Source organism: Corylus avellana, chromosome 10, assembly GCF_965113065.1.
Source record: "Corylus avellana chromosome 10, dhCorAvel1.hap1.2, whole genome shotgun sequence".
NCBI lineage: Eukaryota > Viridiplantae > Streptophyta > Magnoliopsida > Fagales > Betulaceae > Corylus > Corylus avellana.
The window spans coordinates 4,038,641-4,059,391 of NC_142499.1; the positions used below are offsets into that span (position 1 = coordinate 4,038,641).

Consider the following 20,751-nt stretch of genomic DNA (forward strand, 5'->3'; position numbering starts at 1 on the left):
TTGGTAAGAAAATTAAAAGTGCTTTTAAGGGTTCAAAAAGCTTAAAAATAGCTAAAACGCATTTTTGGCAAAAGCTTAAAAATGAAGTTTTTGTCCAAAAGCGTTTTTTGACTTAAAAACTCTATTTCTCTAACGTAATCCCAAATAGACTCTTAGTATTAGGGTTACAATGCCATTTCTTTTCCTTTAATTTGTGAAGTTTGTTTGGGCTTATTACCATTCATGGGGCTGTTTGGTATTGGACAATTACTGTCTAGTGGCTTGGAACTACAGTAAGATTTGATTGATGTAAGAAAAAAGTAAGAATGTTTGGGTATAGGAAAATATTAAAAAAAAAAAAAATTATTTTGTAGTGATTTTTTTATTTGAACATTTTAATAATTTGATTGATGTAATGTAAAAGTAAAAATATTTAGAGTTAAATTTGAGATAATAATTATGAGACCTTGTTTGGGCCATTGGCAAACTTGGCCCCTATATATATATTGTTTCTATATATATATATATTTTGTAAGTATTCTATAGTATTTTCTTTGAAAAATTGTCTCCCTTTTCCAAAGCTGAACCCGTTGCTCGGTTAGCGTTGGTGACTCCATTCACTCGACGAAAAGTTGCCACTTGGCATAGATCCTAAACTCTCCCCGTCACGCTAAATTCTCTCCTCTAAACGTAACAGAAAGAAAATTTTCAAAAATGTAAGAGTAACCCGCCACTTTTGAGAAACAGAAAGAAAGAGAAAGGCTCTCAGAGAGACAATGGCACCGTCCCCATCTCCCATCGAACTCACAGTAGCTTCGGCTCTGCTTCTCCTCTCAGCCACACCTCCCTCTCCCTCTCTGATCTCCGCTCCGCAGTAAAATTCATACAGCCAATTTGGAAATCCTATTCTCATTTGCATTTGCATTTTAATTTTTTTTGTTTTCACGCTCTGTTTTTGCAATTTCGTTGAGTAGGTTGGCTTCTGAGGACCAGTCCCTCAAGGATGGAAGGGAAAGACAGAGTTGCAGAGAGAGCTTGGTGCTGAGCGATCCCAACGCAGTGCCGCTTATGGAAGAGTCAGGCTCTGTTTCTACGCCATGCACTTCATCGCTCGCCAGCGAGGGATCGTCTGAGGAGATTAGAGCTCGTCCGAAGAGCATCATGGACGTTCTGTCTCGCTACCATGACATGAAGCTAAAGGTTGATCTGATTTCTCAGTCTGTGCCAGTTTTTTGCTTTCTGATTGTCCTTCTTCTAGTTTAACACTGTTTAATCTGTTTGGATTCATTGTCACTGCGTATTGGTTGAATATGCGCAAGGATATGCTTGAATCTGATTTTTTGAACTATGGCGTTTTCAATTACTGTTTGGTTGTTTTTTACATGAACCGATGCTATTATCTTTGAAATTTTGGGGTGTGATTTTCAGTTTTTGTTTGAATTTCAGTGTTGAATTGCTTTTTTTTTTTTTTTTTTAACGTCCATTATGAGTTTTGAGTTTTGTGTGATCGGAGTCTTCTATTTTTCGCTCATATTTCACTTGAATTTGCTTGCTCTTACTCGAATTCTTTCGGATACGAATTTCGAAATTTGTTGCAAATTGGATCGTGCCAAAATGATCTCCTAAGCCTTGCTTTACCAGTTCACAATCCAACCTGCTATCCGTGGTCAAATACGATTCACATTGTTTTCAATTTTCACGCCGACTCCGTTCTATTTTAATTTCTGTGTGTCGAGTACGTACCGTCAAAGCTTCTCCATTCTATCAAATTCGAATTCACAAAGATCTGTGAAATAGATACGCAAATTGTTCGAATTGCTCGAATGTTAATTATTCCTTTCTTTTTCCCTTCCTTGTTTGAATTGATAGTTTGTTAACGAATTCATTTGCTGTCTCAGTCTGTGAACAAACAAAATCCGAAGATCTTCCAATTTTCTCAGGTCGTACGGAAGAGCCGGTCGAAGATTCTCTATAGCTCCGGCAAGGCGACGACAAAAACCTCGGGATCCGAGTCCACAGAGGCGTCGTGCTTGTCGAGCAGTTCGACCGCAGGCTCAAGCGCGCGAAGCCGAATAAGCTGCTACGTTAGCCGAGGTGAGAAAAGGCTTGCAATGGTCCACGAGGACGAAGAGATAAGGAGGAAGCATGTCAGCTCGACTCACATGCGCCGCCGAGCCGATTCCATTTTGAAACTACTCTCTGGCGGTTGTTCCTCTGAACTGAAGATACGTCAACTTCTCGGTGACAGCCCTGACACAAGCAAGGCTCTCAGAATGTGATCTTTCTCTCTCTCTCTCTGAACTTGCCACATGGCCTTTTGAGTGTGTGACGCACGTGGCATGTGATAGCTCTCCAATTTGTTTGTTAGGTTTTTGTCTGTTAACAAATTGGAGTGTATGAACATGGTTGATCATCTCAACCGTTTGATTGCATCATATAATCGGACGGTTGAAAAATGCATTCACGCATACTGGGTGTTATGAATGATCCACTCAGTGGACTCCACGGGATGTATTCCTCCCATTACACGCTCTAATTGTGATGGGTCCAGTTGGCATGATTGATCAAGACCAGTAACTATATGATCTAAATCAACGGCACTTGCTGTTTTTTGTGTGGAAGGAGTTCATGATAATTGGCTTTTGTTCCAATGCAGGTTGTTGAAGCTGGATGAGGTGCAAAGGTCCGGCACAGGAGGACGTCACGACCCCTATATTTACAAGGTATTTCTGCTCCTCACAATTTGGGACTTAAAATTTTGCACCCATTAAAAATATCCAACATATAAAATTTAAGAAAATGTTGTAATGTAAAATGTATGTCCCACATGAATTTTTTTGGGGTTGATATATACTTAGATTGTTCTGGCTTGTTTTAGAAAGCTTCTTTTATATAATTATAATTGGGTATATGTGTTTCTTTATTTGAGTGCAGATAGCATGAGAAAGTAGATATTAGTAAGACCCTGATAAGCGGGTTCATTTATAGATTTTTGGGTCATTCGACTCATCCCTCTAGTAGGGAAGTTTTGGTTCGGATACTTAAAGGTAAGAATATCGATATCGATAAATGTTTAATATTGAGAATATTGCTTTGAACTTCCAATATTATGTCCTAAGTGTAAATGGAACGATCACTATACCAAACTTTCATAGATAATACTCGTCATATTTGATGGAATTTAATTTCTTATATCAAAATGTTGTTGGATCTTGTTTTGTTTCTCCAAGAAATGGTTAAAAACAAAGAAAAATTGTTGTGATTTCAGATATACGATCTCGCTAATATTGTACACATTGCAGTCGATGTTCTGTCTCCTAGTTAAGAGGGGGATTCAATAATTATAGAAAATTCTTTCTATTCAAAAACTTAACCCAAAGAAAAACAAACACAAAAACAAAATTGAATTTACGTTTGGATGTGGCTATTGAGCTGAAAACTTTCTTGCAGCAACTTGGACGAGAAGGATGATAAGTTCAAGCAAATAGTCAAGGTGGAAAAATAAAGGAATAGGGTGACCATTTGTTTTGTGATGAGTACAGTTGACATGTGTTTTTTGGGTTGTTAAGTAGTTTTTGAGTAATTCTAAATGCTCATACTTCATCTTATTTCATGAGTAAAGTTATGCATCATCTCATCACCCTAAAGTGTAGGTGTTATGATTTTTTCAATCATTTAGTGTATAAAAATTGATTTTTAATTAGAAAATCATGCTACATAAGCGTTGGGGGGTGTCATGGGATAAATTGGTGATAATAGAATTACTCTACTCCCATATCACTAGGTTGATGGGACAATTCTTCGGCCTTTAATTTTTTTTTTTTTTTTAAATGGTGGATTGACATTGTCACATCAGCCCAATGATATGGTGGATAGACATTGTCATTTTAATCTTCCTTATATTACTACTCTAGAAAATGAGTATGTAACGTTACTCTTAGTTGTCCTTTTTTTTTATATAAAAAAAAATATATTATTTAGTAAACTGTTATATAATTGTTTTAATGAAATTGAAAATAAGCTTTTGAATTAACAAAGACTTTGTAAAATGAAAAATAAATTGTTGACTTTCTTTATCATGTCATCTTAGTTTTAGAGCACTTTTATTGAACTCTTCAAATTTAACTTCTCTCTAAAAATTTCAAAAAAAAATCACAAAAAATGTCATTTTAACATATGAAAGTGAAAGTTTTAATGTTCTTTCTATTTCATATTTTTTTCTTATTTCTAATTTTTAATGCAAAGAGTTCCAAAGTTGATTTCATTAGTAAAATAGAAAAATATTAAAAGAGTTTGATATTTATTGGTTTTGAAAAGTAGCTAATTAATTAATCAGCTAAAAAGTAGAATTTTATAATTAAATTTTGAAAAATTTTGGAAAGCAAATTGTGAATGTTTTTATGTAGATAAATAGCATTTCTCTCTTTAAAATTACAAAACAGGAGACAAAAACAAAGTGGAATTGAAGCAAACTTTGGACAAAGCCATTTGCTTCGAATAAAATCTGAAGCAAGATTTGGACTACAAGTTCAACCTCTTTTTATATATTATAAATATGAGATGCAATCAATTGTTGAATCTTGTTACTCCATACTCCCAGAACCTATCAGATAAATTATGGTAGTTCCTCAAAATTGATTTAATTATATTATCTATGTTGTTATGATAAATTGATTGTTATACACAAAAAGTATATGAGTTTCGTTTGTTAATATATTTTGAAGGTTTTTTTTTTTTAAAAAAAAAAAAATTGTTCGTGAAAGTTTTCTAATGTGACATGGTGAAAAACATTTTGAGTATTTTTGTGAATATTTTATGTTTAATTCTTTTAAAATATATATAAACTTTAATAATCTATTCACTGATGGGGAAGAAAAAAGCGAATTATTTTTTAGGACCAAGTCTTAAGTAAGACAAGTCCCCCAAAAAAAAAAAGAAAAAAGAGGGTCTTAAATAAGTCAAAGCCAATTCTAGAAAGTTTAACTGTTTAAGCACGCGTACGCGTACCACCGAAATTGTCACCGAAGTCTTAGGACCTCGAGACGCCAGCTTGGAAAGAGTCCAACAAAGACAGACAGTCAAAAAGAACTTACGCAATGCTAGCTTTTTGGCATATTCCAAATACAGTTTTTCAGTTTTGAACTTTTTAAACTTTGTCCCAGAATATTTCAAATCTATTCGATTATCCCCAAAAACTTCTAGACTTTTGTAATTGTCTTCTCTTTTTTTTTTTGAAATAATTCTTACACCTTGAAAATACTTTAAATCGATTTTACATGAGGCCTGGCTATTTTTTGAGCTTGGAATATGTCCTCTTGAGAGTGGGTTTTCACAATTTTGTAAGGTGAGTTAGTGGTTATTATGAATATTGTTAAGAGTATTACAATTTTTATTATAAAATTCTTTACAAATTTATTTGACAATTTATAATTAATTAAATGATTAAGAGTATAGGTTGATGACTTAACCACATACTAATACATCAATTTATAAGAAATTTTGTAGTAAAAATTATAGGACGCCAAACATTTTTCTTAAATTACTGATTCGAGATGCTTATAAAACATTAAGGACTGGAATTACTCGACCGTGTCAATATTACCGAAATAGAAAAACCAGTATAGGTTATTAATTTTTTTAAATATTTTTCAAAGTACATAAATAAATAAATGCAAACAATGGGGTCAACCGAAATAAGCTGGAAAGGCGGACTGATATGCAAAAAGAAACTTCCAAGAAAGAGGAAGGAAAGACCAAGAAAAAGCAGCTGAGAAACAGGCTATTTAAGCCTAGCCTACTTTCCCATTTCTCCAAAGCACTTCTCTCTTCTGTCTTCTCTCTCTCTCCTGAGAACAAAGAAGAGAAAGAGAGACCAGTATCGATCGCATAGAGCCAATTAGTAGCAGAGGACTATGGGAAAGTTTGTGGAGATCTTGGATTTAGGGGTGAGAATAGCAGCGAGATTTCACTCTCATTGTCCCCAAACTGCGCGCGTGTACTACCACCCTCCCTCGGCGGCCCATGAAGACCACCACAGTAACAGCCACGCGCCGCTTGACGACCCAATCCATTCGCCCACTTATAGTTCCAAGGCAGCCGCTACCTGGTCCGATACCTCCGAGTTGATTTTTCTTACTGTTGTGTAAGAAAGAGGAAAAGAAATTACGAACAACAATTTTGTCAAAGAATTAGGTGTACGAAATTCTTTATAATCTATTTGATTATATACTCTCATTGATTTATAATTTATTTGTTTCTCAATTTTTTTTAAGAAATCCTTGTCTTGCCCTACTATTGTTGGTTGATTTTTTTGGATTGAACTGGATCTGCAATCGGAAAGTATTGTGGCCTTGGGTGACCGATTCGTGTTTAGGGTTCGTTTTTTTTGCCTGATTCTTCTTTTAGTCCAAGTTGCTCAAATTTGGTTGCCGTCAATTGTTAATTCTTGAATTGGGTTTTACTTGACTAGACAACGGGTGGGTTAGGTGAGTCGGTTCGAGTTTGAATTGACTTTCAAGCTTGGGCTAAGAGAGAAAACGCAAACTCTCTCCACTTTCTGCACATGTCAAAAAAAAAACTTAATATATGCTAAATTGCTAATTGCCTTAAGGAGAGAGAGAGAGAGAGTACAGCTACGATATCGTTTGTTAAGGCTAATGCGATGCCACATGGCAACAACTCACATCATCACATGTCATCATGACTCATCAAACCAAAGAGAAAGGAAAAGCTAAAGAGAAAGTAGCGAGGGTTGAGAGATTGTCCGTATTTTGCACCTTAATCCAACAAAGGGACAGAAATAATTATTTTGTGTTCTTGAATCTTGATTGTGCGATATATAAGATCATAAACTCAATTAATAATTTAGAGCAATTTAAAATTAAAACTCTTAATAAATTAGGTGCATTTGACATTGTGATTTTCATAAACTAAAAGAGTGATTTTAAACTGAATTGTAAAAAATTAATTGTTTGAAATTACATTTTTTTTTAAAAAAATTATGACTTGAAAATACAAAAAAAAAAAAAAACCTAGGCAGATAATATGTTTTTTTTTTTTTTTTTTGAAAACTAACATATTTAAAAGTTACACTACCATTTTAAAAGTCATACTACGATTTGGCAAACTTTTAATTGTGTTTTTAAGATTTTATTTTTAAAATTATTATATTTAAATTGCACTTTTTCAAATTAAAAAGACCCTTAACCACCGCACAAAAACAATTCTCAATAAAAATACATAATGTGATTCACAAATTCACAATACATTTTTTTTTTTTTTAAGAACATTGGCATTAAAAGCAGACGAGAACAGAACCAAAAAAAAAAAAAAAGGGGGGGGGAGGGGGGGGGGGGGGGGGGGGGGGGCTGGGGGGTTGGATCATGTCCATTAGTCAGATGGGAAGAGAAGAAAGGGGACTAATTTCACTAGGTAAACAAGATTTTTTTTTTTTTAATCTGAAAAATGTATAAATAAATTTCTAATAAAAATCCCTCTAATTTAAACAAAAGAATTTAGACTTTCAATAATGTCTAAACTCATTCAAGTTTCAAAACAATAAACAAGAGGCACAATGGTATAAACAATCAAATTGATTAAAATTATAATGTTGACATACAAGGAATAGGTATTTTAAGGCAATAACTTGGATAACCACAACCGTCTATGGCTTCTATCGTTATGAAAGCCCATTGGAGATGCTTAGAACACAATAGCCGTATTGCCGCAAAATACGTATCAATTGAGATCTCGTGAACTCGCTCATTGAGCAACTTCATACATTGAACCACTGGATTAGGCGATCTGCATGTGCTATGGACGACCGAAGAAAGCCTAGTGTATTGGTCAGACTTGAAACGTGCGAACTCTTTCTTTGCCTTAGCCATTTCTTGAACTTCTTTGAGCGCGGCATAAAAAATAGTCTTACTAGACATTTTGGATAATTTCCTAGTAGTAACCGAAAGTGTGGTGGCTGGATGCACGCTCCTCCTCCTGCTTCCATAATATGGGTGCTCTCATCTCCTCAAATTCGCCGGAATCTTTCGACAGTTGATTGCTTCCTCGAGATGACCCGGTAGGCGAAGATGGCTTCTTTGTACGGGCCTTCGGCCGAGCAGGAGAAGGCAACTTCTTTGTAATTAGGGAAATTAATAGTAAATTGTAACGGATAAGGGTATCGGAGTTGGTTCCTATTGAACTTCTACACCTTTATTCTGTGCTTAGTTAAGCTCATTCCTTGTAGAATGACTTAGCTTCATTTTAGTTATGAAACTTGATACCTTAAAACATGTTAAATAACAACTTTGATCCATATTTTACCAAGTAATAGGTCTTAAAACATGTTAAGATCACCTTTGATCTATATTTTACCAAGTAATAAATCATAAACATGTTTTTTGCTAGTTTAGGCCTACTATTGAAGTTTGTTTGTGTTTGTGTTTGTGTTTTTTTTTTTTTTTTTGCCTTTGAGAGGCCTACTGTTGAAGTTGAGGCCATGAAGTAGTAAACTTAAATAGTAGAAAGTTCTAATCGACTATTCTGACATATTTCCCTTCATAACAACAATAATAATGTTAGAATTAATTTTTGGAATTTTTTTTAAAGGAAACTGTCATAAATGTCAAGTCTAGTCAAGGGTGACTTCTAATTAGAGTTTATGTGTTTAACTTATGAAGTTTGGTATGGGGAATTAATTGTTATGTTAGAGAAATGAATAGTTATTTGTGGGAATGAAAGCAAGAAAAATGAAATGATGGTTCTGGTGGTGATACTGGACAATGTTCTGGTTGTGGTGCCAGTACTAGTGGTTCCCGTTGAACTTCTACACCTTTATTCTATGCTTAGTTAAGCTCATTCCTTGTAACGGATGACTTAACTTCATTTTAGCTGTGAAACTTGTTGTCTTAAAACATGTTAAGAACAAATTTGATCCATATTTTTCTAAGTAATATGTCTTAAAACATGTTAAGAACACTGTTGATCCATATTTTACTAGGTAATAAAACATAAGCATGCTTTTTGCTAGTTTAGGCTTACTTTTGAAGTTTTTATTTTTTTTATTTTTTTGAAAGGCCTACTACCGAAGTTGAGGCCATGAAGTAGTAAACTTAAACAGTAGAAAGTTCAAATCGACTATTCTCACATATTCCCCTCATAACAACAATAATAATGTTAGAATTTTCGAAATTTTTTTTAAAGGAAAATGTCATAAATGTCAAGTCTAGTCAAGGGTGACTTCTAATTAGAGTTTGTGTTTAATTTATGCTTAGTTTGATATGGGGAATGAATTACTATGTTAGGAAAATAAAAAAATGAATAGTTATTTATAGGAATGAAAGCAGGTGAAATGAAACAATCTATATCTTTTCACTGAAATTGCACTAAAATTATTAAAATACCCATGGTATATAATAATAATAATAATAATAATAATAATAATAACACCTGGAATTGTTCTAGCGTTTGTGCTTGCTTTCATGTGATAATTCTTTCTTTTTCCCCATTCCCATGTTCAAGCGTTTTGTGTATATCTATGGATGTTCATGCACGTTAGCAAAAAAAGCCTAGTGAATAACAAGCTAGAAAACATTTTTATCAGTTGCATGTGTTTATCTTATGGCTTTGTATGTATGCAGCTCCATAACTTGCAGCATCGGACTAAGAAGAATGAGATCGCAAGTTTTACATTTCTAGAACATAATGAAGAGCACAAAAAATCCTAAACCAGAAAGGAATTGAACTGAGTACGCCAACATTGAAGAGGGTTCTAAAGATTGGTTCTTGCCTTTGAGTGTACAAAGAGAGAGAGAGAGAGAGAGTGTGTTATAACAAAGCATCTTGTCCGCCTCCTTCCTTGATCAGATTTTGCTTAAAAATAAATATTGGTTGTTTTTTACAGGAGATACTGTAGATTATATTATGTGTTGATAATGCTGTGTTTTCCCACACCATAGACCTTTAGAGTGGCACAATGTATAAGACAAATGCTAAAGTCACTAACCCAACCTTTTTACATCATAATATTTTGATAATAACCAAAAAAAACCAAGCACTTGAACAGAGCTCCCCAGCCCAAGTAGGCTTGCTGCTTGGGTGGGCCTATTCCTATTTAAAGGGATCTGGCTGCTTGCCATGTATCTAAAATTCTTATAAGCGTCCTCGCTTTCGCATCTTCCACCCTTAACAGCATTAACATTACACTGAAAAAATCCTCTTTTGACAATCCAAGGATGAGTCGAAACAAAGCCCTCTCAAGCTCCGACGACGTCGCTGAATTACTTCCGCAACTTGAGTTGGGTGAGTCCTGAGCTCTCTTTGCAGATGGCTTATTAAATAGAAGCGCTAGGAGCTTGTAATTGGCCACACCTTTTTTGCGAAACTTTTTGGCATCTTTATCCACCTATCAATACAACAACACAAACAGCCATGTTATTACCTTTTTACTATGAAAATAATAATAATAAATAAATACAATTAACAATTTACCAGTAAGTAATTCTGCCAGGTTTTCTCTTCAGCAATGACGGTATTGTTCTTGGCGTCCCACATGAAACCCTTTTGGGTTATAAGCCTGGTGAAATGATTGAAGGAGCGTCGGATCCTCTGGTATTTCTCTCTACATTGCTTGCTCGTGAAGTTACGGTTCCCCCTTGCGTTTAATTTAGCCCTGATTTCCGACCAAGCGCTTCTTCCAAAGGGCAAGGTTTTGCCCTTGTTTATTTGGTCTATCATAATATGAACAAACATTTTTTCTATATCGGGGTGCCACATTTTACCATCAAGGTCGGCCATCTATTAATTTACAACAATGGATGCATACATACGGGGGAAGTAAGAATCCAAAATATTATGCGAAGAAATAGTATATATACATAGTATATATACATATAGAGATCGAGCAGAAGCATGATCCAATTCCACACTTAGAACAGGAATGCAAAGAGTTCAAAGAAAGCAAAAAAAAGAAAAATAAGAAGAGACGGTAGCCACCTGGGCTTGCGAGGGTGGTTTGGGAGCCATGCTCAGGAAGGTTGAAGTGACAGGAGCGCTCAGGAAGGAAGTTCATGTGACGTTTTGGGCCTTGGCGTTGAGCAATAAATAAATAAGGGATACAGTGAGGCTGAGTTGAAACGTGCTTGAGAAGAGACTATAAGAAAAAAAGTGGCGCGCTCATCTTAAAATTTGAAAAACAAATAGATGAGAAATGCTGGATGATGCCATGATGGTACGTTGATGTGAAAACACACTCTTCGTTAGAGTGCACAGAGCCAGATGTTTATGCCTGATTTAAATTTGATTTTAATATTTTTTTTATCACTACAACTAATTGTTAATACTATTTTAAGATTAAAGAAAATGGGATATTTGAATTTTGACCAGAGAATCACAAAATCATGAATTATTGGGTTGATAAAATTTTGATAAGCATTCTAGTTTCAAAAAGAGTTCTAGAAAATGTAGAAGAATTGATGTAGTGAAGAAGGCAAATTTGCAGTGGGGATCCAAGATGTTGGCTAAGGGTGGAGGCAAATTTGAAATAGATTATGCATTATTTTATGAACTGCATTACTATTGCAAGCAGGAGACAAAATTGGAAACTCGTTGTAGATGCTTATAAGTTAAGAAAAATTACAATTTACTCCCTTAAAATTGATAATGTTCTTCAATTCGAACACTAAAATTTTAAATTTTTACAATTTGACCAATTTTATCTAAAATTTCTCATATTGCCCCTAATTTTTATTTTTTATAAAAAATTTGGCCTAAACTATAATTTTTCCTATAAGTTATAAACAATAGGGATTGAAATTATTCGTAAGTTTTAATCTTATCAAAATAGAAAAACCGCTACAGGTTCTTAATTAATTAATTAATTTTTTTTTAAAAAAATTGAAGTACATAAATTGAAAGAATTAAAGCATACACTCGGGGACAAGCTAAAAACAGGGGGACCCATATGCAAAAACAATCTTCCAAGAAACAGGAAAGAAAGTCCAAGAACATGCAACTAAGAAACAGGCTATTTAAGCCGTTACTTTCTCCATTCACCAAACCAGTTGTTCAAAATTTTCTTCATCTGCTTTCTGTTTTCTGCTATCACAAACATACTCAAAATACAAATTATCCACAACTTTGAAGAAGTGCAATTCATTTGGTTAAAAACAAGATGGCAAATATTTTATGATTTCATTTTTCTCCTTCCTGCGACTGATTTTCAAAATAATTGTTCCAAACATTCTTCCACTACTTCGGCCTACTGAGATGGCAGAAGTTGTGTTTCTTTGCTAACTGTGGTGAAAGCTCAACTCTCTATAATTTCACGTGACCAGCGACGCCTCTGAATGATCCATAAAGAGGCTGTGACCGCCTGAAACTGAATATATCACCTATTTGCATGGAGTAGCGCAGCGGTTCACTTTTATCTGCCGTGTACTCCGAACTATGTCGGTTTCCATACACTCCCACACTTAATGTCCTCTTCTGGGCTGCTCCAACTTTTATATATTCATTGAAAAAGTCGACCAATTCTTGTTTTTCTATCCGTCTTAATGCTGCAACCTGTTTCAAAATCATCCAAAAGAGTCAACTACTTAATTTTGTAAATCTTCGGAATAAAAATATATGCTGTAATCAGCTCATGTCCCTTGAGTATCTTTCTGCTACCATGACTGAGATCAGGAGTTGTAAATCACAATTCAAATTCATATTCTTCACCGAAATTGATGTTATTGTGAAATTATTACCAAACTTGATTGTTGTTGTGGTTGTTATTATTATCATTATTATTGTTATCATTACTTTTTCTAAAAGAAAAGGTCTCCAAAAATACTAGGGGAGAATTATTCTAAAGCATGTGCAAAAAAGATCACAGATAAAAAAGATATTTCATACCTCAGATTCTCTCCTTTCAAACTTGAGGGTCCCATCATAAATCTCTCGCCAGAAAAATCCAGATTCTTCCCTTAAGTTCTTGTGCTTCTCGAGCTTCATATCGATTAATGCATTCGCATTGCTCTGCATGACACGCAGTTTACCGAATAAATTACCGTGAAATTAAATCAACACTTGAAAATGTAAGGGCACATCTACCATAAAGTTGAATCGCTAAAGGTCCATTTAATCATCAAGGCTCTAGAAAATTTTACCTAAGACCAATCCCATGTCTCCAACTCCCCATCCACAATATTCCACCCAAAGCCAAATTTGTTGGGCAAGCCTCTATAGAAATACCAAGCTCCCTGGAAAGACGGGTTAGAGTCCTCATGCACTCGTCTTCAGGCTCGTCGGAGAAAGAGAAAGTGTGGCGGCTGGATGCACCCTCCTCCTTCCATAACATTAGGGGACATTTAAGAACAACACCCAATATTTTAAGGCAACAACTTCGATAACCACAACCTCCTATCATGGGCGGACATCCTTATGAAAGCCCATTGGAGTTGCTCATCAAACACCCATAGCCGTATTGCCTCAAAGTACGTATCAATTGAGATCTCGTGAATTAGCTCATTGAGGAGGTTCATACACAGATCCGTTGGATGAGGCGATGTGCATGTGCTATGGAAGACCGAAGAAAGCCCAGTGTAGTGGTCACACTTAACACGTGCGAGCTCTTTCTTTGCCTCAAATTCGCCGGACACTTTCGACAGCCGATTGCTTCCTCGAGACGACCCGGCAGGCGAAGGTGGCTTCTTTGTACGGGCCTTCGGCCGGGCAGGAGAAGGTCGGTTCTTTGATGAACGCAGGAAATAGCCATGGCGCTATCAAAGGGCATTAACAAAACAAAAAACATTAGACAAAGGCAGCAAAAGCAAACAGAAAGATGAGAAGAGATTTTTGTAGATTAAAGATCACCATTGAGTTACTTCCGCAACTTGAGTTGGCAGATGGCTTATTAAATAGAAGGGCTAGGAGCATGTAATTGGCCACACCTTTTTTGCGAAACTTTATGGCATTTTTATCCGCCTATCAATACAAAGAACCATGTTATTACCTTTTTACTATTATTACGAAAAAAAAAAAAGAAAAAAAAAAAAGAAAGGAAAACATAGAATTACCATTTTACCACTTACCAGCAAGTAATTCTGCCAGGTTTCCTCATCGGCAATGACGGTATTGGTCTCGGCGTCAAAAGCGAAACCCTTCTGCCTCATAAGCCTGGTGAAATGATTGAAGGAGCGTCGGATCCTCTGGTATTTCTCTCTACATTGCTTGCTCGTGAAGTTGCGGTTTCCCCTCTTGTTTAATTTAGCCCCGATTTCCGACCAAATCCTTCTTCCAAAGGGCAGGGTTTTGCCCTTGTTTATTTGTTCTATCATAATGTCGATAAACATTTTCTCTATGTCGGTGTGCCACATTTTCCCATCAAGGTCGGCCATCTATTAATTTGGAAGTAAGAAGCCTAAATATTATGCAAAATATATTTGAATTCAAACATATTTTGTCGGCCGAGGTGGAGCATACCTTACGGTGGGTTGATGGTTTTGGCAACTGCTTTGTGGGTGACCGTTTGCGTGGAAGATTTTGTTTCACCGATGACCGGAACATGTACATCGATCTACAATGCAAAGAAATTAGAGTATATATACATATTGAGAATAGAAGCATGATCCAATTCCACGCTTAGAACAGGAACGAAAAATTTTCAAAGACAGCAGAAAAATAGAAAAATAAGTACAGATTGGTAGATCACCTGGTCTTGGGAGCCATGCGAAAGGAAGTTTCTGTGAGCAATATAAATAAGGGCGCCACAGTAGCTGAGTTGAAGCGTGCTTGAGAAGAGACTCAAAAATAAAATTAAAAAGTGGCGGCGCTCATCTTAAAATTTGAACAAATAGAAGAGAAATGGTTGATGGTATGTTGATGTGAAAACACACTCTTCGTCAGAATGCACGATGTGCACAGAGCCAGCTGTAATTGCCCGATTTAAATTTGATTTTAATACTTTTTATCACTACAACTAATTGCTAATACTATTTTAAGATTATTCGGCTTTGTTTGGCAATCGGATTCGACCCAAAAACTTAAATTTTTTTTTAAAATTAATCAAAATATTTTTATTTTTTAGATTACATTAATTATTTTTTATTATTATTTAAATTAAAAAAATCACTACAAAATAATTTTTTTTTTTTTTTTTTCATATCAATCAAATTTGTTACAATACTTATTATTGTAACAATCACCAAGGGGTCCTAATTTAAATTTACTTATTATTCTTATTTAAATTTGTCCAATTATTATTGTAACAATACTTATTATTTTACAAAATACATATATTTGTTCAAAAATCACCAATTAATCAAAATATTCTTATTATTCAATTTTTTTTTTTTTTTTCTCATATCAATCTTCCAAGAAAGAGGAAAGAAAGTCCAAGAACATGCAACTAAGAAACAGGCTATTTAAGCTTTTTTACTTTCTCCATTCACCAAACCAGTTGGTTAAAATTTTCTTCATCTGCTTTCTGTTTTCTGCTATCACAAACATCCTCAAAATACAAATTATCCGCAACTTTGAATAAGTGCAATTCATTTGGTTAAAACGAGATGGCAAATATTTTATGATTTCGTTTTTCTCCTTCCTGTCCATGTTTTGCGATTGATTTTCAAAATAATTGTTCCAACATTCTTCCACTACTTCGGCCTTACTGAGATGGCAGAAGTTGTGTTTCTTTGCTAACTGTGGTGAAAGCTCAACTCTCTATAATTTCACATGACCAGCGACGCCTCTGAATGAACCATAAAGAGGCTGTGACCTTCTGAAACTGAATATATCACCTATTTGCATGGAGTAGCGCTGCGGTTCACTTTTATCTGCCATGTACTCCGAACTATGTCGGTTTCCATACACTCCCACACTTAATGTCCTCTTCTGGGCTGCCCCAACTTTTATATATTCATTGAAAAAGTCGACCAATTCTTGTTTTTCTATCCGTCTTAATGCTGCAACCTGTTTCAAAATCATCCAAAAGAGTCAACTACTTAATTTTGTAAGTCTTCGGAATAAAAATATATGCTTTAATCAGCTCATGTTCCTTGAGTATCTTTCTGCTACCATGACTGACATCAGGAGTTGTAAATCACAATTCAAATTCACATTATTCACCGAAATTGATGTTATTGTTAAATTATTACTAAACTTTATTGTCGTTGTGGTTGTTATTATTACTTTTTCTAAAAGAAAAGGTCTCCAAAAAATACTAGGGGAGAATTATTCTAAAGCATGTGCAAAAAAGATCACAGATAAAAGATGTTTCATACCTCAGATTCTCTCCTTTCAAACTTGAGGGTCCCATCATAAATCTCTCGCCAGAAAAATCCAGATTCTTCCCTTAAGTTCTTGTGCTTCTCAAGCTTCATATCGATTAATGCATTCACATTGCTCTGCATGACACGCAGTTTAGCGAATAAATTACCGTGAAATTAAATCAACACTTGAAAATGTAAGGACACATCTACCATAAATCGCTAAAGGTCCATTTAATCAACAAGGCTCTAGAAAATTTTACGTAAGACAAAATTTTGAACCTAAGACCAATCCCATGTCTCCAACTCCCCATCCACAATATTCCACCCAAAGCCAAATATGATGGGCAAGCCTTGAAATTGATGCTAATTAAAAGATAAATTTATCTAATTACACAAAAGAAAGCCGATATTTTACATGATTGCTCATGACCTAATAGCCCAAACTCTAGTAACAAGCAGGCAACCGTAATACTCATCAGACTAACCATCTGATTTGATGATTATTTTGAAACATGGATCAGAAAAGAATTGCTGAACTACCCGGGGCCGGCAGTGAGTGAATTCCAACTGTTTTTAGCTTATGGTATAAAATATTGTGATTTACTGAATGGGATATAAACAATTCCATTGACATTATTTCAGCCCAAAAACTTCACAAATATCACACTATGGGCTTGACCGCACTAATAAGTAGCAATTACAAATAACTATTCAAAGTATATTTTGACATCCACAAATGTCAAGAGTCCTTTTTCTTGTATTAGATACCTCTAGTTCTAACGTCTCAAAACATAGATATGCCTTGACAAATATGATAAATTGCATATGTGCATGTCAAAAGTACTTTTCTATATATTCTTCTTCTCGGATTCCATATTATGAGTGCACAAACTATTATCCTAAAAATGATGCATGTAATCCCACACATTGTTTTACATTCCACTTTTAAGGCATTGAAGGTTGACATCCAAAGAAAAGCTATTACATGTCTACCAACTATACAGGAAACACTGGCTTCCCTTTCAAGTAAAGAAACAATATGCTAGTGAATACCTTAGACAATGCAGGTCATGATAAAAGCTCATGTATAGACAAAAATTACTTGTGGTAAAACTTTTTCTCACCTTGAATTCATCACTGGTCATCTCATAAAGTTTACTCTCAAATGTCTTGAGAAGTGCCTCAACTCTTGAATCAATATTTCCTGGACCCTATTATCAGCAGAGAGTACACAAGGTTAGGCAACAAGCCAACAGTGTATAGAGAAAAAAAAGTCATGATGTATACCTTCACTGTGGACTGGATGATAAACTGCACTCCACGGACACCAGAATCATTCCTATATTATGAAAAACTTGTAAATTATAAAAGAGAAGGGCAGATATTACATGCAAGGTGTGATAATTAGGGCAACCATGTTTTACACACCTCTGCAAGAGCACAGTAATGTACCCAAGCTGCTCAACTGATCTAAGCTGGTGGAAGGTTGGTTGCTTCGCAATGAGGGCAAAAAGCTGAAGCTTCACATTCAGCACAAAATCATCACGGTGAACCTAGACAATTTTTCAACAGGAGCATAACAGCATTAGAACCACCACTGAGATATTTCATCCAGATCCAAGTATCTGGACAGGTCATAAAAATATAAATTATAGAAATCAAGCACATATGGAAGTGAGAATTTTATGTTTCTTTCCTGAAAGAATACTATATCAGTTCAGGTGGTACAATGCTTGTGCTTGTGGTGGTTAGCTTAAAAAATTATATGGAATTGTAACTACTAATTTTCACTAGAAGTTCTCTAGGAATCATATAGTGTACAAAAACCTTAAAATGTAGTAGAGAAAATAGCAGCTTAAAATATTTTGCCCAATTATCTAATAGATGCATTATGAGGAATTTTTCACCTTGCCACAGTAAATAAAGAGAGAATAATCTGATACGAAAAAGTTAACTGCTAACTTTCCCCAGGAGTCATAAAGTTTGTGAGAAACTCGAACAGAACGAAAATTAATTGACCAAATATTCAAGCATTTAATTGGACCATAGCATCTTTTAGAATAATGTAAAATTACCTGAATATAGTGGACAAGGGCAGAATTCTCATCATTTGGATTAAGGCCTTCCGCAGGGTAGAAGTAACTCATGCCCCTTTCCAGTTTAACAACTCTATTTGTCACATGTTGGGATGGGAATAAAGGCTGGCATACAGAGTTTGGACCATGAAAGAAAACATCTTCAATATGCTGGATCATCGATTCTGCTTCACTGGTTTCAATGTTTCCTGGAAAAAAAATAAAAGAGTAGTCATGAAATGAAATTAAAATCCAAACAAGAATGGCTGATATTCACCAAAAAGTTGAAAGACTTAAAAGAACCTGCTATGTAACACTCAAGGAATGCCCTTGAGAGCATCACTGGAGCAAATTTTGCAAGATCTTCAGCTTCAAGATGAGGAAGAACCTCAAGTTCTTCCATCCAAGGCCATGTGCGGTCTTGCAGTATTAAAGAGCAATAGTACATAGCCTGCTGATAGGGTTGTTGGAACTTGAAATTTTGGTACTCCTTCATCACCACTTCCTGATAAATAAAAAAATCAGATATGATACCAATATGCTTTTGACAAATGCACTGCATGAGATATTTGATGGAATCCCCAAATTATATCTTCAGTGCATGAACTCTTTTAAATAAGAGAAACTACGGAAGAAAAATGTTTAGAGCTAACAAGATAAAGAATACAAAAAATCAAGAAAAAGGACCAGTAAGGGCCCTCAAGTGGGGGAAGAAATGCCTCTTGACGAACATTGCTTCATGAATAAGACAATAAAATATATCTAGGGAACCAGGCATGGAATTTTTTGATGGGGGGGGAAGTCATGGAGAAATACATATGGAACTGAGCGCATTTTAGATATGCAAATAAACTTCACATATCAGTACCATTAATATAGTTGTGTTGTTTTTCAAAAGTCTGCCATCAGAACTTTGACATAACTGGTGTGATATGTGCATTAAACTACAATCATCGTCTGTTAATATCTCATGCAGTGTGAAAAGTGAAAACAGTTGCACATAAAGGTTACACCCAAGAATGAAAGCTACAATGAGGTACGGGTAGAAGAAATTCAAATGAACAGCTGTGAAAATATGGAAAACATCTAAAGTAGAAAAAACAGAGACATAAAGATACAAAAATAAAGATTAATGCTGAAACCAGGTATATTGCTTGGAGAATAAATTTCCATTCAGACATCAATATGCTGCAACAAATCCAAATGATTGATTCTTAAGCTGATCCCCAGCAAAATTTACTGCTATGTTTTGACTGTAAAGATGAAAAGTTTTATGCATGTGCAACAATGTGCATAAAATAATCAAGTAAAGGAGGGAAAAAGAAGAAAAAAAGAATCCATGGGCCAAGCCTCTTTGTCACGGGAAAACCATGTGACCAATTAACAGTTCAACATAACAAAGCCCACATCCTACGGGAAAACAACACATGATCAATTACAGCACAAGCTAGGAATAACACAACCAATTCTTGAAACATCAGTCAGAAAGGTGATTCATTTGTATACTCAGAGTGCTTGCAGAAGCAAAACCATAGCAATATTTGAACAAGGTAAAAAGTTGAGATCTTTCAGGCAAAATGAGAATTACCTTTATCACGGAAAACCTGTCAGGTTTTACTTTGAAACTTGCAATTTTTTCCACTACAGCTTCCAATAAATTCCTCAGTTTGTGATTGTAACCAACCAGAGTCACCTTAAGAAGAAAACCAAACAATTAGAACAAACGGGGATTCATTCTATCACAGGATTTTAGGGGGGAGAGTGGATAGAGAGCGAGAGCGAGAAGGGGGAAGAAATGAGAAAGAAGAGTAACTACAACTAAAAAATGGTTTGCATAAAAATTTTCAGTTTGACAAACTCTAGCTCCCAATCATGAACATAATGCAATTACCAGCTTGTCTAACACAACAAAGTTAGGCACAGAAAAAAAATTAAAAATGAATATATATATCGAAGTTCAATTTGAAAAGATTGAAAATGAGGAAATTTCTCTCAAGCTCATAAGTCCAGTTCATTAATTTACCTCCGTCAGACATACTTCACCAGACAAATCCAATAGTATCATTTATATTACTTCACCATAACCAGTGTTGTACCACAACAATGGTTAAAAAGTTCTTGTCATTGAAGAACACAGTTTTAAACCTCTATGACCTATGGCAGTTGGTACCACCAGATGCCCACCCTTTTCCCAGATTGTGCTTCATTCTAGTTCGTCCCTGAACGTAATGATCCCCATTCCTTTACCACATTAAACTTCAAATTTGTTCAAAGTAGATGACCAAACTTCCAGAAGACTGAAAGTCTACCAGTTAAAATTCCCCACTTTTATTCGATGATTTGTCATGTTATTCAATCATATACTCAATCTCACTTGAACATATATTTACTACCTCCATGCTAAGATTTTGCTAAATATGCCATCAGCATATAGACAACACTTTTAAAGG

At 35.1% G+C, this 20,751-nt stretch overlaps 2 protein-coding genes across 3 annotated transcripts in view; both read right to left on the minus strand.

Annotated features, from left to right (window-relative positions):
* Window positions 1-12,023: 12,023 nt before the first annotated feature.
* The window catches only part of LOC132191769 (Insulinase (Peptidase family M16) family protein), a 38,838-nt gene continuing 30,110 nt past the window's right edge, over window positions 12,024-20,751 (minus strand). Inside the window, exons 19-26 of one of the 2 annotated variants that reach the window (XM_088511005.1) lie at window positions 19,890-19,994; window positions 18,605-18,806; window positions 18,302-18,510; window positions 17,655-17,779; window positions 17,514-17,565; window positions 17,351-17,437; window positions 16,239-16,361; window positions 12,024-12,537 (exon numbers count right to left, since the gene is read on the minus strand). In XM_088511005.1, the coding sequence (XP_088367131.1) occupies window positions 12,289-12,537; window positions 16,239-16,361; window positions 17,351-17,437; window positions 17,514-17,565; window positions 17,655-17,779; window positions 18,302-18,510; window positions 18,605-18,806; window positions 19,890-19,994 (1,152 nt within the window). In that variant the 3' untranslated portion in view covers window positions 12,024-12,288. Of the gene's footprint in view, window positions 12,538-15,377; window positions 15,928-16,238; window positions 16,362-17,350; window positions 17,438-17,513; window positions 17,566-17,654; window positions 17,780-18,301; window positions 18,511-18,604; window positions 18,807-19,889; window positions 19,995-20,751 lie in introns of those variants that run through there. The other variant, XM_088511004.1, reaches the window with a different exon arrangement.
* On the minus strand, window positions 13,131-14,851 carry LOC132191454 (uncharacterized). Its single transcript, XM_059606471.2, has 5 exons — window positions 14,669-14,851; window positions 14,440-14,533; window positions 14,049-14,354; window positions 13,831-13,941; window positions 13,131-13,736 (listed from the first exon to the last, which is right to left on the minus strand). Exons 1-5 carry the CDS (start codon window positions 14,683-14,685, stop codon window positions 13,347-13,349), a joined length of 918 nt encoding a protein of 305 aa, XP_059462454.2. The 5' UTR covers window positions 14,686-14,851; the 3' UTR covers window positions 13,131-13,346.

What these genes read in the sequence shown, in the direction of transcription:
- LOC132191454 (XM_059606471.2), bottom strand. An exon ending in AACCATCAACCCACCGTAAG is followed by an intron (nt 14,355 to 14,439) that starts GTATGCTCCACC and finishes CCAAATTAATAG; the next exon opens with ATGGCCGACCTTGATGGGAA. An exon ending in CCTGGCAGAATTACTTGCTG is followed by an intron (nt 13,942 to 14,048) that starts GTAAGTGGTAAA and finishes TTGTATTGATAG; the next exon opens with GCGGATAAAAATGCCATAAA.